The 15,625-nt window shown below is 39.2% G+C and overlaps 1 protein-coding gene across 5 annotated transcripts in view; it reads right to left on the bottom strand.

Annotated features, from left to right (window-relative positions):
• Nucleotides 1-15,166, bottom strand: part of TSPAN5 (tetraspanin 5) — an 82,080-nt gene extending 66,914 nt beyond the window's left edge. For 3 of the 5 annotated variants that reach the window (XM_061992397.1, XM_061992398.1, XM_061992400.1), the window contains exon 1: nt 14,593-14,681. Coding sequence is in view for 2 of the 5 variants with exons in the window: in XM_061992395.1 (XP_061848379.1) it covers nt 14,593-14,673 (81 nt within the window). In the remaining 3 variants the exon portion in view is untranslated. Of the gene's footprint in view, nt 1-14,592 lie in introns of all 5 variants that reach the window. The other 2 variants (XM_061992395.1, XM_061992396.1) reach the window with 1 other exon arrangement.
• Nucleotides 15,167-15,625: the final 459 nt, after the last annotated feature.

Below are 15,625 nucleotides of genomic sequence, written 5' to 3'. Positions count from 1 at the left end.
TCTTCCCAGTAGCAAGTTTTTTTGCCTGTGACATCCAGCTGTAGTTGCCTTCAACTGCTACACTCACTTGACTTTACACGCCTCCAACATCTGCAATTCAACTATCTGAACTACTGAAAATGAAGGTAGCCAAAATTTGTTTTTTAATGGTATTGTGTGGAAAAGTCAGGGGCAGGGTATGGCAGGGAGCAGAGAAAAGGTGTTTCAAACTACATTCTTCAGATGTAGGATTTTTATTGTTGGTTTCACAGAAGCTAAGCAGATGAACATGAAAGTTAATTCACTCCAAGCTGCAGAGTGCTTTATCATATGCCTGTTGGAACTCCACCTTTCCCAAAAGTAAGCCAAAACTAATGGGGAAAAGGTACAACTACTAACTGGATGTCACATACTTCAAAAAATGAGATTCAAGGACTAATCAGACAAACTAACAAAGAAAAATACATCTAGGGATACTAAGGACAAAGATCCTGATTCAGTCTCTGAAAGGCTGAGGACTTAAAGCACGTTCCCTAAGAATTATCCCTATCTACCTGCCTTGCTTTTGCACTTTTCACCAGCTGTCTACCACGGACCACTGTTCTAGGGATACTTGAACATAACTTTTGTCTGGTCTAATATGATCATTGGTATTTTCTCTTTGTTTTATTTCTAAAAAGGTTCTTTGAGGACTGCCTTGATGTTGCTGCCTTATTTTAGTTCCTTTCTAGATCAATAAATATTTCGATCCAAATGTGATGTTATATGTCAGGGAGAAACAAAGGGGAGCTCAACTAGCATAACTCCCAGCATGTCACCCATAAAAGCTTCAGAACAACTTTCTGTCTAGCCCCGTGCAAGCTTCTGTTCTCATATTGTATCCAAATCCAAGAATGTACCTTTTTATTTTAAATGCAAAATGCCCCTGAAAGGAAAATATTGATTTATTAGTATAACTATAACTGAATTTAAATCAGTTTAATTCTTCTATATATTAGTGACATAACTTTTTCAATATTTCAGAACCACCTTTAATAAAGCTCACCAAATTACTTCCAATACTTATTTTAAAACTCAAAAGTAAAACTTCTTTTGCTCTCAGCTTCTTCACCAATGATTACAGTTTATTAACACTCTTATTTTGAACACTGAGAACTCATTTTTAAGTCTCATAACAGTTTAGAGAGACTAAGAAGTCCAAATTCTGACTTGAGATAATGTCAGCAAAGAAGAATTTTCATTAGACACACATTCATCCCAAAAGTCAAGGCAGAAAAAAGCACACCTTTACCACCCTCAGTAAAGTGCAACAGAAATACCATTTCAGGCAAATTCATACCAGGTGATACTAGACATCTTTATCTGTATTAATCATTTACTTTCCATAACTTCTGTAGTAATTATATATTAAAAATCTGTCAAGCCCCTTTTCACTACTTAGGGGTTGCTAATTCGGCCTGGGGTTGATCACGTATTAGACTTAGAAAACAATATGGAAATCACAACACATCCACAGACTTAAAAGCAACATTGTTCCCTCTATGGGGACGGGGATGGGGGAGGAGGCGGGGATGTCCAGATTTAGTCTATCCATAGAAATGACCAATTTTGACAAATACTACTTGTATTTGACATGGACAACATACACAAAAAAACCCCTATATAACTTTAAGACAGTTAAACCAGTTAGATGTTTCAGCAGTAAAATGGTCTACTGAGTTCCCCCAGTCACATCTTCACCCAAGTGTATTCATCTTCCATGTCACACTTCACTAGCCTCTCAGTTGGTTTATGAAGCTGCATCTTATGCTGCATCCTGGCACACAAACTGTTTTAAACTGGTTTTGCTGGCAAAGACTGCATCCTTAGAAAAAGGATTCTTTTTCTAAGAATATAAGGTTTCTAAGGTTTCTTAGAAGAAGTCATCAAACCTCCAAAACTACCTTTGAATTGCATGAGACCCCACACAGAAATTAAAGACTATTCAGAAAGGTGCCTTTTTATTACATCTTTTACACCATACAAAACACAGCCCATTAACATATATTTTTTACAAGCATTCTAAGTATCTAAAAGTTGTCAACACACATAAAGTTAACAGAAATTGGGACTTCAGTCTTCTGAGAGACATTTTTTCAATTCCTCACCATTAAAACTTATCTTTAATTTGTTTAATAGAAGTGCATTTATATATTGTTTCTTCACACATTACAGAAAGAAGAGCAGGATTCTTCCCCTTAGGGAACTCCCTTGCACTGCATCTAGACAAAAGGCAAGGCTCGGCAAATCTCCAAAACCTTGGAGCAATTTTTGGCTCTGTAGGTTAATGTTTCATTTGAAGGTACATGACAATCTGGCAAATGAAGGATTCAGTACAATAGCTCAAATAAGTTCTTCATCTCCCTTGGTGGTATGATGAATCTAAAAGAAGGGAATGTTAATCTTGTCTTGTTTGGTTGGTTTTTAAAGCCATCAATAAGAATTGGTTTTACACTTAAGACCTTCCTTAAAGGCAAAAGGAAAGATGTTTTTCACTGTTTGCTTTTAATGATATTGAAACCATTGGTACTAGTGTAAGACTACAACTGTCTACTCACATTATGTTACCACAAACTGCTGAAAATCTAGCAGTAGAAAATAAATCCAATATTCATCGAGTTCCATATTTAGACAGGCTGTTTTTACCTTTTCTCTATAAATCACAAAATCATAAACAAAACTACTCTGAGATGTTGAGCTTCCAATCGGCTATAAACTGATTTTCAAGCTTGATTTATATACATAGCTTCTTTTATGCTTTGTTTACAGAAATTCTTTTATCATCTGCCATGCTAGCTTACTCAATAAGACACCATTAGCAGTAATGGAACATATTTCATGCAGAAGCCACCATCTTTAGCCTAAGATGATGTTAAAGTTCAGAAGTCATTAATAAAATGCGGTGATTTCTTGTGTGGCTAATGGTAGACCACATAAGTGGTGGTACGTAACAGATGAGCATTAGTTGTTTCTTCAGACAAAGATTTATCATTAAGTTGCTGCTATTATGTATGTGCCAAGCAAAATCAGGACTCAATACAGCAATATGCATACCTAATTATAAAAAACACGACAGGAGTGACCGGCTTGCTGCCCAGACCAGTGGTAAAGCACACAGCCTGCAGAAATCAATGTTAAGTGATACTTCAGTACCTGTAAACCTATTTCACACAAGCAAACCACTACTCTACAGCTGGAGAGAACAGTCACAATTCTGTGCTGTGGATAAACGCTGTGTGCTAAGTTCTCTCAATGTCGCAAGTGTTAAAAGCCATATACAGCTCCTATTATCATGGGGAAGTTTTAATTTAAAGAATCAAAATCGTCAGATAGGATGCTCACTCCAAGACACAAAACTAGCAGAAACACTGCCTGATAGGCTAGTGATCAGTTAGACTAGCCTATCACCCTTTTTGTCAGCTCTTAGCTACTTAGGCTAACTGAAGAATTTTTGTGAGCTCTTTTGAAAGTCTTTTCAGTGTTTTGTTTGGGAGATGTCTTTTGGCTTTCCCACTACCCCAATTTTTTAATTTAAAAAAATACATTGTTTGAAAGCCAATTATGCAGCTGACAGCAAGTGTTTCCCATTAAGACAACAGGAGCTGCTCTTACGTAGAGGCCTGCAACAAGGGCTCAAGCATTTACAGTGCTGAAAGACTTTGTGCTCTACAGAGCAAGTGGATGAAGGCAAGCTATGCTGAGAGTTCATTCAAAATTAATACCACATCAGGAAGTGGATGAGGGAGAGGGAAAGCACTTAACAATTGATATACAATTTGTTTTCTGTGATTTCTGCAATGTTTTTTTGTACATGTTTGTTCTGGTTGACCTTTTGATGTTTGCTTTTTTTCAAGCTGGAGAATTTTTAAAATAAAGCTTATTAACAAAACAGAGTGAAACAATGACATGAGAGCTCCCAAAGTGGCACTTTGATAACCATAACTGTAGGAAAAAATATCTATCCAAAGGCAACACAGAAACAGAACACGTTTGAGACAAAATCAAATCACCTTCTCACTTTTAGAAGACTACATTCTCAAAGCTATGTGCCTTCTGCTTCACAAAAAAAAGAAGTGTATTCCACTCCTGCTCTTTCTGCAAAAATTTACAGGTTTCTCTTACCACCTTATATACTGAAGTCCAATCCCAAAATACAATTCAGAAAAAGTCCATCCCTCCAACTTGAAGTCCTTCAAATTCCTCAGGCTTGTTCACGAGTGCGATTAGACTACAATTTTGACAACACAGTTACATCAAAATTGTTCTCCCTTCCTCTACAAATACCATCTGCAATCATTTTAAGGACATGTTACAGTGGCAGACTAGAACAAGGCAGCCTTTTAGAGTAAATTAAAATCTATATCTCCTAAGTATACTTGGGGTCAAACAGCAGTGCTCACTGAAGTTCTGACAGATCTCCAAAGATACAAAAAAAGGAGTCTCACCAACTCCAAACTTAAAATATTTAAGACTTCACAGTATACTTCTAACAGTATAACAGTAGCAACAACCAGTAGCAGCGGTTTTGTCTATCTTGAAAGGAACAAAACGTCTTGTAAAAGAAAAGAGACTGCTTACATGTAAAAGAAAGCAACATTTTTAAATACACTGAGCCCTGCATAGCTGAAGTGGGAACACTACTAGAAACCATGCCAGAACTCCTAGCAGCAGCAAAACAGTAAAATACAGCCAGGGAAGATCGGTGCAATAAGCCCTTATTTGTATGTAACAGCAGTTAGATGGGTTTCCAGTCCACTCAAGTCCTGCTTTTAGGCACATAGATCAAAGAAATACTGCTCTAGCAAGGCAAGAATTTATTTTTTAATACAGCATTATAATACATATAATGATGTATGCATATATGTATTATATCGCTATAATATCATATATTTATATTATTTATATCTTATTGTTATAGCATTTCCAACATTAAATGCATATTACTCTTTCATTTGCAACAAAGCCATTAAAAAGTGAATAGAGAATAACCTACTTGGCAATTGATAATCACCATGAACTGTCTTCAGAAAGATCATCTACCATCCCTTTCAGTCGGCTACTCCATTGAAGTATCTTATTACAGGTAGAGGCATAGTGGTTTGAATAATGTTTATAGGAAGGAAAAGAAACCAAAGTTGTAGATGATGGAGCTGTCCACTTAAACTTTAGCTCAGATTAAGCTCACATTACAACAAACTTGGTAAACTATCCCTGCTCTTTCTCTAACATCACTGACCAGTTTGGAGAAAACAGATAACAACTATTATCTTCTCTGGTTTAGTAAGATTTAAGTGCACTGGAGGAGCTTCTCAAGTAGCATGTATTTCTACAGTCTTCACCAGACTGAGCTAATTATTAACACACTGTCATCTCTAATGCTTCTGTATGCTCCATAGTCCAAAACCACTTCACCTAGAGTTGAAAGAGGTTGTGCTTGTACAATCACTTTATGTTGGTATACACAGGGAAAGGAGACCATCCTATTATCTTCCTACTCTCCATTCTTGTAGCCAAACAGCAAATCAATAGAAACTGACCCAGATGAAAGAGTGCAGTCAGTCACTAGATTTGACTATCAACCCATTGAAGCTGTACATTTGATTCTTCAGACTTTTGCCAGACATTTGCAGCCCCCTGCTTTCATTTTGACACAAGAATTTTCAAGTCAACACACCAAAACCAGACACAAAGCCACTACTGTAACCAACATGGGAAATGGCTCTGCTACAGAATCGGGTCCTCCCAGTTATTCAGACAGGAAACAAAATATTGAATTAGGCTGTTAGGAAAGCAGCAGGAGTTCACGTCCCTCTGGATGTCCATAGAGAGAAACAAGCAAGAAGTTTGTGACATCAAGCAACACTGAGTAAAAACTAGACCCAAGTGGACTTTTTAACCGCAATCATATATATTTTAAGTTTATACATATATTTTTGTAGCCTTCACTTAAGACGGGTGGCTCAATTTTCATCTGGAAATGAACTACATAACTTGTTGGAAAATAGGGCTTCTGATTTTAAAAGTTTTGCCCCTTCTTATTATTTTCAATACATAATTATTTCATTATTGTTGGACTGACTGAATTCACACTTATTCCTTTAGACATATACCCATAGAAACTGGTAGCCAGGGAAACAACTGCTATCAAATGGCATCTTTTACCCGCACACAAAAGCAAACTCTATTTCGATAATACAGGGGCAAAAATTAAACTTAAAAAATCTGAAACCCTTGTTTTGTGCATAGCAGAAAACACTAGTGCCAAGGATACTTGCCAGCCCTCTTCCTCATTAGCTGGTAGGACCTAATGTTTTGAATTGTTACCTTTACCAAATTTTGTTCTCCAGACTGAAACAGTCTAACCACATGGCATTGCAAAGACAAATTTGAGAGAGCTCTTCCACAAGGTGACAGTTAACTGAAGCATGACAAAACAACAAAATCTCTGCCACACATTATCCATGAACATTATTCCTCAGTGTCTCTACTTTTATATATAAAACAGCACAAAGGGAACTCCCTTCTAGCTCTCAATCACAGCTGGTTGGAAAACAGAATGCAAAAGAGACGGAATTCAATGAGAGGGAAACACAGAGAACCTAATCTCACAGAGATAAACAAATATATGCTTTGCGCATGGGTACATAAAGCAAAGGTGTCCAACAGGGAGAACCTGTGATGCAGGCTCTGACAAAATGACAGATGTCAGGTGGATCTGCCAGGAATGACACCCCATACATGCTGCTGCTGCATCTTTGCTTAGGGCACCAGAGCTCAGCTGAGAGTCTGCTCTCTAGACACAGAAAGCCCTGACATAAAATAATGTTCCACATCATAGAAGATTAGTCCCTAAATAAAAGTAAATTATGCTGGACTCCTATTAAATGTGAGCTACTAATGCTAGGAAAGACGCAGTAGGCTGAATTACTGCAAACATCCTTGCAGTCTCATTTATATCCTACTGACTACCCTATAACAGTAGCTTACTGGAGTTATGACAATACTCATGTTTTGACTCATTAATACTATGCTCAGGAAAACAAAACAGAAGCCTCTATGAACCTAAAGTAGTTCATATATCTAAAGGCATTTAGTGTCTTTCTAATACTTTTCTTTGAATACAATATTAAAAAGAATCAACAAATACTTTTAGGAATAATTTTGCCTGCCTATTGAGGAGAAAGAGAACATATTTAGGCAGCAAGCCCTATAGCTCTTTGACTTTTCCACAAGAAGTTTTGCTGTCAAGAAAAACAGATGTCAACAGGTATAGAATAGGTATGTAAATTGTTTTCATAATATGTATTTACCTCATTGCAAAAAGAAAAAAAAAAAAAAAAAAGATCTTCTATCACCACACATCAAGAGCTTGGCTTGAAGTGACTTTCAATATTATTTGATGTAATGGAGCTTTCACTAAGAGCAAAGGGATTTTCAAGGCCTAGAAGAGGCATATTGATTTTTCCCAGTTCTGTGGGAAATTGACAGTTCATTCATAAGATCTGCTGTGTGTGCTGAAATACTTATTCTAAATGCTGTCCAGAGGAAAGTGATTGGAAAGGTGAAACAGTAACTGAAGAATCTGATGTGGAGATTGATGTGTATTAAAATAAATACTTCTACTGCCATTTGCCTCATTTATTTTATACAGCCAAAGGAGTACAATCTGACTGTTTTTAGCATCTCTGCAAGTCAGGCCATCTGGAGGTTATAGGAGATCACACTGAGTCAGTCTGATACCAAATCAAGCACTCCTGACTGCAAGCCTCAGTGCATTGGTGAATTTTTTAAATGCCAATTTAAGGGGAAGGTTGGACTGCTCTAGATTAGCATACCAGAAGCAGCTACACACAGTGTTGTACCAACAGCAACACCCACCCATACAAACCCTTACATCTGTACAAAGTCCTGCTGAAATCGGTGAAAATCTATATCCACAGTGATCCACAAGACAGGGTATTTTTTGGCAGAAGCAGCAGCACAATCACAAAAAATTGTATGTTTTCCATTGTACTATAGTGCAAGTTTAGAAAAGAAACAAATTAGGCCTCAAATAAGAAAAATAAGTTTTTCTGGACTTTACATTGTAAACCTGTAATGGAATGCAATTCAGTACATTGGTAAAAATAAATAACCTTTTTTTTTGTTTAGTCCTATATTTCTTACATTGCAATAATATTTGCTAATTTTTAATGAGAAAAAAAAGATGAAGACCAGTACAACAATACAAAGTCACTATGAAATACTAGCTAAACAAAAAGTCAGATATTTAGGAGAGTTTAAAAAAAGTACCATTCTGAAAGGCACTTTAATGGTTAATACTGACAATGATTTCTGGGTCATCCCTAACAGAGCTGAGTTACTTCATGAGCTATTCAGTTCCTTGCTCCCGCCTACCTCAATAAAACAATTAACAGTCCTGTTGACAGACTACTAGTCATGCATTCAAGAAACGTGCTGCTTATTTTGGGCAAAGCAACGTATGAAGGCTAATTCTACTTTACAGTACTATAGTTTAATACTGGAATTCCCTAACTGGCAGAATTAGGTCAGGAGATTTCTTTGAGACAAAAATATTCTCCCTCACCTACAGTTTTAATTGGAACCAAAACATTATATTCTAAACGCTTACAGCAAATCTTCACAGGCTACCGCCCTTGATTAATGGAGTATAAACTGTTTGGTACCTAGACTGAGCATTTAAAAAACACATCAACTTCTTGCTCCAAATATCTAACTTGGAGTAGCCCTAGTGTCCAAAACAGTTTATAATGTATTTTCAACAAGAAGTCTACTTGTAAGAATGGGACTCAAAAGAAAAGGAAATGTTGTTTCACTAGCTGTAAGCCCAAGTTTCTTATCCTCCACTCATCATTAACTATTGCATCTTACAGAGTCCAAGGAATAAAGAAAAAAAAAGATTTGCTACGAAGTACCTCAGGGTTAATGGAATAACTGTGACTAGGTTTTAGAGACTGTTCTTTAAGAACAGCTTATATTCACACTTACCAACTTCTGTCCATTGGAGAGGACAGAAGTTCCTCATATTTTTCTTATTTCTACTCCCCACATAAAAATTAAAAAAAAAAAAAAAACAACAAATACCACAACAATCTTCTCCCTCACATTTTCCATTTGAAAATCACCCTAAATCTACTGCATTGACATAAGTATTTTTTTCCGAAAACATATAGAAAAAAAGCCTTTCTTCCTCAGTATAGCTCATGCTTGTTTTCCCTGTGTGCCTATTATACTCTACAGTTAAGTATATACATATATAAAAAATACATCAAAGACTTTATCACAAAAAGATTATCTTACTGAATTAAAATAGCACATTCACCTTCAAAATCAATGTTCCAGAACATGTAACTGTCACCTTTATTAAGAAAATATCATTAACATGGAGTATGGGACTAGGGGCAATAACAAATTGTTTTCATACATACAAATATTCATTAAAAGTTTCACTTGCAGAGGTATTCTGTTGAGGGTGTCTGTACTCTGGGTGCCACTCATACACATCAGCTTTTCTGGGTTTTTTTTTCCTTTCTTCTTTGTGATGCTAAAGATTCAAAATTAATTCTTTGGTTTTTGAGACATATGTATCACCACATAAAACTTATTATGACAATTCAATCAAGGTGGAAGGCTGGTAAATACATTTACTAAATTAATCTGTAACACAAAAGAAAGGTATTGGAACTATCAAATGCAACTTAAATAATATTCACTGAAGTATGTAAAATAAGTTGTCACACAATTGCAATTAGTTTTTTCTAGCTCCTGTGCCCTTATACTTCTTCAATCTTTTCTAAACATCAAATAGCTTAAAACAATAACAGTATTTGTATCATCTACTTTTGGCAAAACACAGGAGAAAGCAAACAGTTTCGTCCATGTTCCTCATCTATTTCTTGCTTTATAACCAATGGTACAGCCTGCCACAAAGTTATGAGTGGCAGGGAAAATTTTTAATCCGAGAATTACTTCTTTAAATCTGACACAAGCTCCCTGGAGCCGGTGGAGTTACCATATTTTTATATGCATTTAAACAATTGGGGCTACATCTGCTGAAAGAGACACTGAGGGATTCAGGAATCCAAACTTACAACAATGCATCCATTTCATTAATACATACATCACTGTCTTTCACTGTTACAAAACAGTTGTGTCCAAGACAAGCATTGTTCTGTTTCTAGCAAGACCACTTGTGAAATGCTGTTAACTGTGTTATTAAGAAATTCTTAAAAAATAAAAAGTCATTTGATCATAAAAAGGGGAAGACTGAAATGCTTCCATTTGCCCTGCAAGGGCATCTTCCCAATGCAGTCTTTTAAAGACCAAATGCTACAGAACGCATTTGAAAACTGAACAGAACAAGTTTCATATTGATTTTTTTTTTTTTAAATCACTGTGGCAAGCGAAAATTACATAACCAAAAACTTTCTTGTGGATATCTGAAAAACAGTTGACATGAGAAAATTGTCTTTGAAAATAAACTATTAACAATGTACAGAATTTAATAAGTAATCTGTTTGTTGTCCCTTAAAGGTCAGAGCACTTTTCTAACACTTTTCCCTTAACACACATAACCTTATACAGATTTTCTTCCTGCAACCTTCCTGTAATCCAGAAGTCGATTTCGGCTCCCATATGGTTACCATCAAAATCAGCAGATGTCAAGCAAATTAACACACAAATTAAGATTTGTAATATGCTGATGTATCATAATTGCAGCATATCTCAAAATTTGCAGTGAATCATCACATAAAGCAAAGGTTTCAAAGGTGTCAGTGCTTTTTATACATCTTTCCAACTAGGCTAGCATCCATAGAATCAAGGGTGGATTGAAACTCAGAGTTAACAAGAAGATATATCTATAGCTTCCATCAAGTATAATAAAGCACAAAGAGCCATTTAAAACAGTTATTGGAAGTAAAAGTCTGCTTAAAAGAGTCTTGCAAAAGCAGAAGGGGAACTGGTTCTTGCCTTTTGGGAAGCAGGGCAGCCTACTTTTACTTTTTGCATTGTACCTTTGACATTGTTCTACATAGAAGTCTTAGGAGGAAGGAAAGAGGAGAGCCTTTTTTTTTTTCTTGCTTTAATTACAGAAAAATATTTTCTGTTACCTTATATTATGGCCACAGCTCTCATCTAAGTTAGATTATATTAGGGTTTACCTAGACAAAGACATAAATGCTCTTAAAAAAAAAAAAGACTATTTCACCAGTCCAGAAAAGGTAGCACACAATGCTTTCACAATGGCATTACACTACTCTAGTTAAAGCCTAAAGTTGCGTGCCCTAACAACCAGTAGAAGAATGGCAGCTGAGCAACGAAAGCTAACCATAATACTGGAGTTTTGACTTACATGTATTTCTGCCTGCTTGGTCTCAGTTCCTAAATCTTACTTTAGTGACTGCCAAAAAAGCTTTCCTTTTCCACAAGAGCACATAAGTTTTTCTGAACAAATACTTCCAGCATATTTACCAACTTTAACATCAACTTTCCAAAAAACAAAGCTAGCAAATATGCCTAAAACATTAATTACATATAGACTTAGCAAATAGTATCGTTTTCTTCAACAGTATGAAACACACAGCTCCATGGGAACACATTATCTGAGGTAATGTAAGATCAACAACTATCTCCTGAAAAGCATCTTGTCACCTTTAGTTACAACTACATATACATCATTAGAGCACAACTCTCAAATTCATTATTCCAATAATCCAGTTGTGATGCTAAGGAAAAAAAAAAAAAAAAACAGACCAGCACAAAATCGAAAAATTGACAAAAAAGGTTTGATAATTTATTTTGCCCATATCCCACAGTATATAAAGCTTCCAATATTTTGTAATATATCCAGTTTAAGCAGTACAATCACTCCCCACATAAATCCAGAAAATCTATAATATTCTTCTGTTCAAGGCACTGACAATTTTCTTGTCAAAATCATTACTCTTCTGAGTTGTCTTTATTTTTAGTGTATTGTTTTATTATGTGGAATAGAGACTATTTTTCTATTTATTTACATTAAAATTTTAAAGTGTTCTGCTAAAACTAAGTTTTAACAAAGATGTCCTGCCTATCTCCATGTTCACAAGTTCCCCAGAAAATGTCATGGGGTTAATATGATGATCTCTTCATCTCTGGAACCTATTTACAATGACTACATTAGTGGTTATTTTTTATTTTTATTTTCTGTAAAAAGCCAACTGAACTGCTGATACAAATTTACAGCTTCTCTGGTCCAGTTTCATAACAGACTATTGAAGAGTTTGCAATTAATTCAATAAAAAACAATATTAAAATGTATTCTACAAGTGTAACTGCTTATGTTTTCACTCCAAATCATGAGAGGCACAGTAATAAATGCAAGCTTCCTCATAAAGAGACTATAATATTCTGAAGAAATTACTAAACTCTTTCAACTCAAAGAGCCAAAGTGCTTGACAAGTAGTCAAGAACACAAATGAGGCAATTATCATTTTGCAAAAGGGGAAATCTGTAAGCAAGGGCCACACATCAAACAAATGGCAGAGTGGGAGACAGACTCAGGTCTTCAGATCAGCATTCCAGCAGTAGTGGCCTAGCAAGATATTCTTTAACCCAATTGATTACAAGAGGAACATCTGTCATCATGCTAAAGCTATGCTGCATCTGCCTCAACAACACAGGAACAAGAAAAGGAGCAACCACAAAATACCTGAAACATACCGCTTCCCCACTTGGCACTGTTTGCACATTAGCCTTCAGAGAATAAAATGAAGGAAATTACAGGGTATAGAGTTTCCTATAGCCTGACAGTGCCTCAAGGATCACAATAACATGTTTATGTGTATTTTACCGTAACCTCCCTCTTCTGGTCCTAGGATAAGACACACAAGTGTTCCTTCACACTACTCTGCTCCCTGCTGAAAAACACGTGTTCACAGCAACATATGCACAGGGGAATAAAAAATTTAAAAACAGACAAGTGAAAAGAATCATGGCAAACTCAACAACTAAAATCCGAGCAAAGAGTACAATAGTACAATACTGTAGGGTCTGAATACTACAACGCTTGCATCCACTCAACTCCACAAGTTGGTCTTGGCAGTAAAACTACAGTCAGTTTCACTCTAGCAGCTTACTTTCTTAATTAACAGTATTTCAGTACAGAAGGCTAAATAATCAAAAACTCCATCTTTCCAAAACATTTTCTTTGGGCATCTTTATTTTCCAGGCACACAGACATGGGGTTAACTATGAATATCTGCTGGCCACGTAACCCCTCTCCTCTAGTCTCACCAAGGTGACAATCAGTACTGGTTAGAAGGTTTCTCCTTTATTCTTCCCCACCTTCGTCCACAAAAACTCAAGGAGAGGTGTTTGGGTTTTTTGTCACAATTCCCTTTTCTAGCCAAAAGAAGCTGCTATACCAGACATATGCACAATTCGTCTTGAAACTCCCTCAGAAACACATGCACCCTACCTGGGTTCATCCATGTTTCTCATTGCTATATGGATCACCTCATGGAAAGAGGAGCAAGACTGTACACAATTGCCTTCACCCAACTTGAATATTCTGTGCAGTGATAAGACCTCATCATTTGTGTGATAATGGTCACTCCCTCCCTCTGTGGCTATGAAATTTAGCATACACATCCAAAATCAGCTGTTTTTCTTTCAAACCCAACACATTGAGAACATGCTAGAAACACTATTATATGCAAGTTACATTTCACTATACAGTTCTGCCTACTCTATAGACACTGCATGAATAGTGTGACGACAAGACACTGTGTAGTCAAGTCAGTCGGGAGATTAAGCAGCACAGTCAGGAATCCCAGCAAGTGACCAACCAAGACTCCCCATGGACTCGCACTTTAGGGATGGGTGGGGATACAGTTTCCTCCCTCTTCCATCCTATTATTGCTACTACTACATGATATTAGCAAATCATAATAAACCCATGCCGTACACAACCTCGTCATTGTGTAATCAGTGCCTTAAACAGCATTGTTCGGAGAACTTGAGCTGTGATTTGTTTATTTAAACACGGATATCAGCACGAAAACGCGCAGATCAATTGTTTTTGCAGGCCCGGGTGTCTAGCCGGTCCCTCCTTCATCATAAAGCAGAGGAGGGGGACAGATAGAAGGAAGGAGGTGGAAAAAAGAAAGAGGGGAAAAAAAGAAGAAGGGGCAAGAAACCCTCTTCACACTTAAAACAAAAGCAACGAGGAGGGCCGCATGGGAAACGCAATCGGCAGCCTCCGAAGGTGCAGGCACGCAGCACGCCAACTTGCTTCTTTCCGGGAAGGGCTACCCAGAGCCGGGCGGTCGCGTTGACGGGGGAGCAGGAGGCGGCGGCCTCCCCGGCCTCGTGCCCCAGGAAAGCCCTCTTCAAACCCACAACGGCCGGCCTCGCGCCCAACTGTCACGCACGGTCCCGGGCTCCGCTTTCACACGTCGCTCAGCGCTCAGTGCTATCCGCGCCGAGCCCGGGAGCGGCGGCAGGGGAGGAGAAAAGGGAGATGAAGGTGGCAGAGGAAGACACGAAGCGCCGTGCAACCGGCCCACTTACCCAGAAAATGACATTGAAGCCGAATATGAAATATTTGATGCAACAACTGACTTCAGGCCCCTTGTAGTGCTTCCCGGACATCCTCTGCGCTCATGAAGACACTTTGCTCGCAGTCAGGGTGAGAACCAAAGGGAGGAAGGGAGTGGGGGGGGGGCCGGGGGGGGGACACGGACACGCAATAGGGAAAAATTACAAAATAAAGCTGGGGGGAGGGGAGGACAGAATGAAAGGGGGGCTGCTGTCGGCGCCGCTGACGGGGCTCAGCGCCGGCTGAGCGCCGTGGTGAGATGCGGCAGGAACGGCGCAGCAGGAGAGGGTCGACTCCGAGTTGCCGGGCGCCGGGGATGGCCGGCGAGCAGCTCCCACCTCCTCCTCCTCCTCCTCTTCTCCCGCATGGAGGAGGCCCCAGCTACTTACAGCGGGAGGGGGAGAGAGAAAAGGAGAAAAGTAGCAGCCGGGAGGTGCCCGGGCAGAGGCGCGGAGCCCTCCACCGCCAGGGCCCGACCCGGCCCAGTGTTGCGCTGCCGGAGCCGCGAGGTGCCCAGAGCCCTCCACGCACCTCACCCTCCTTCCCCCGCCCCCACAGCGGCAACGGCGCGCGCGCGACCCGCCCCGCCACTGAACGCCCCGCCAATCCGACTGCGCGGCCCCTTCCACCCCTCCTCCTGTGCCCTAGCGGCGGGATGCGCGGCCCGGCGGCTGGTGGGGGCGGCCGTAAGGTGGCTCCCATGGGGTCTAGGGGCGGAGTGGGGGGAGCTTGTACCAACCGGCCTTTGTCTGCCGAGGCAAAGCGGGGGGGGCAGACTGGCGGCTGCCGCCGTTGCCGCTTCGGTTACGTAACGGGACCGGCGGGCCTCAGGGTAGCCATTGGAGCGGGCGGGCGCTGAGGGCAGCCGCGGCGGCGGGAGACAGCCGACTGGGTGGGTGTGCGGCGCCGAGCCTGTCACTTGGGGTGAACGCAGTTCGTTTTGTGTTTGGTGCCCGTGAGGGGTAACAGCATTCGATGCGCCCATCTCTTCGTTACGGGCTTGCA

Source organism: Colius striatus, chromosome 3 (genome assembly GCF_028858725.1).
Source record: "Colius striatus isolate bColStr4 chromosome 3, bColStr4.1.hap1, whole genome shotgun sequence".
Classification (NCBI taxonomy): Eukaryota; Metazoa; Chordata; class Aves; order Coliiformes; family Coliidae; genus Colius; species Colius striatus.
The sequence above is the reverse complement of the archived record's forward strand: the minus strand, read 5'-3'. Positions and strand labels throughout refer to the sequence as shown.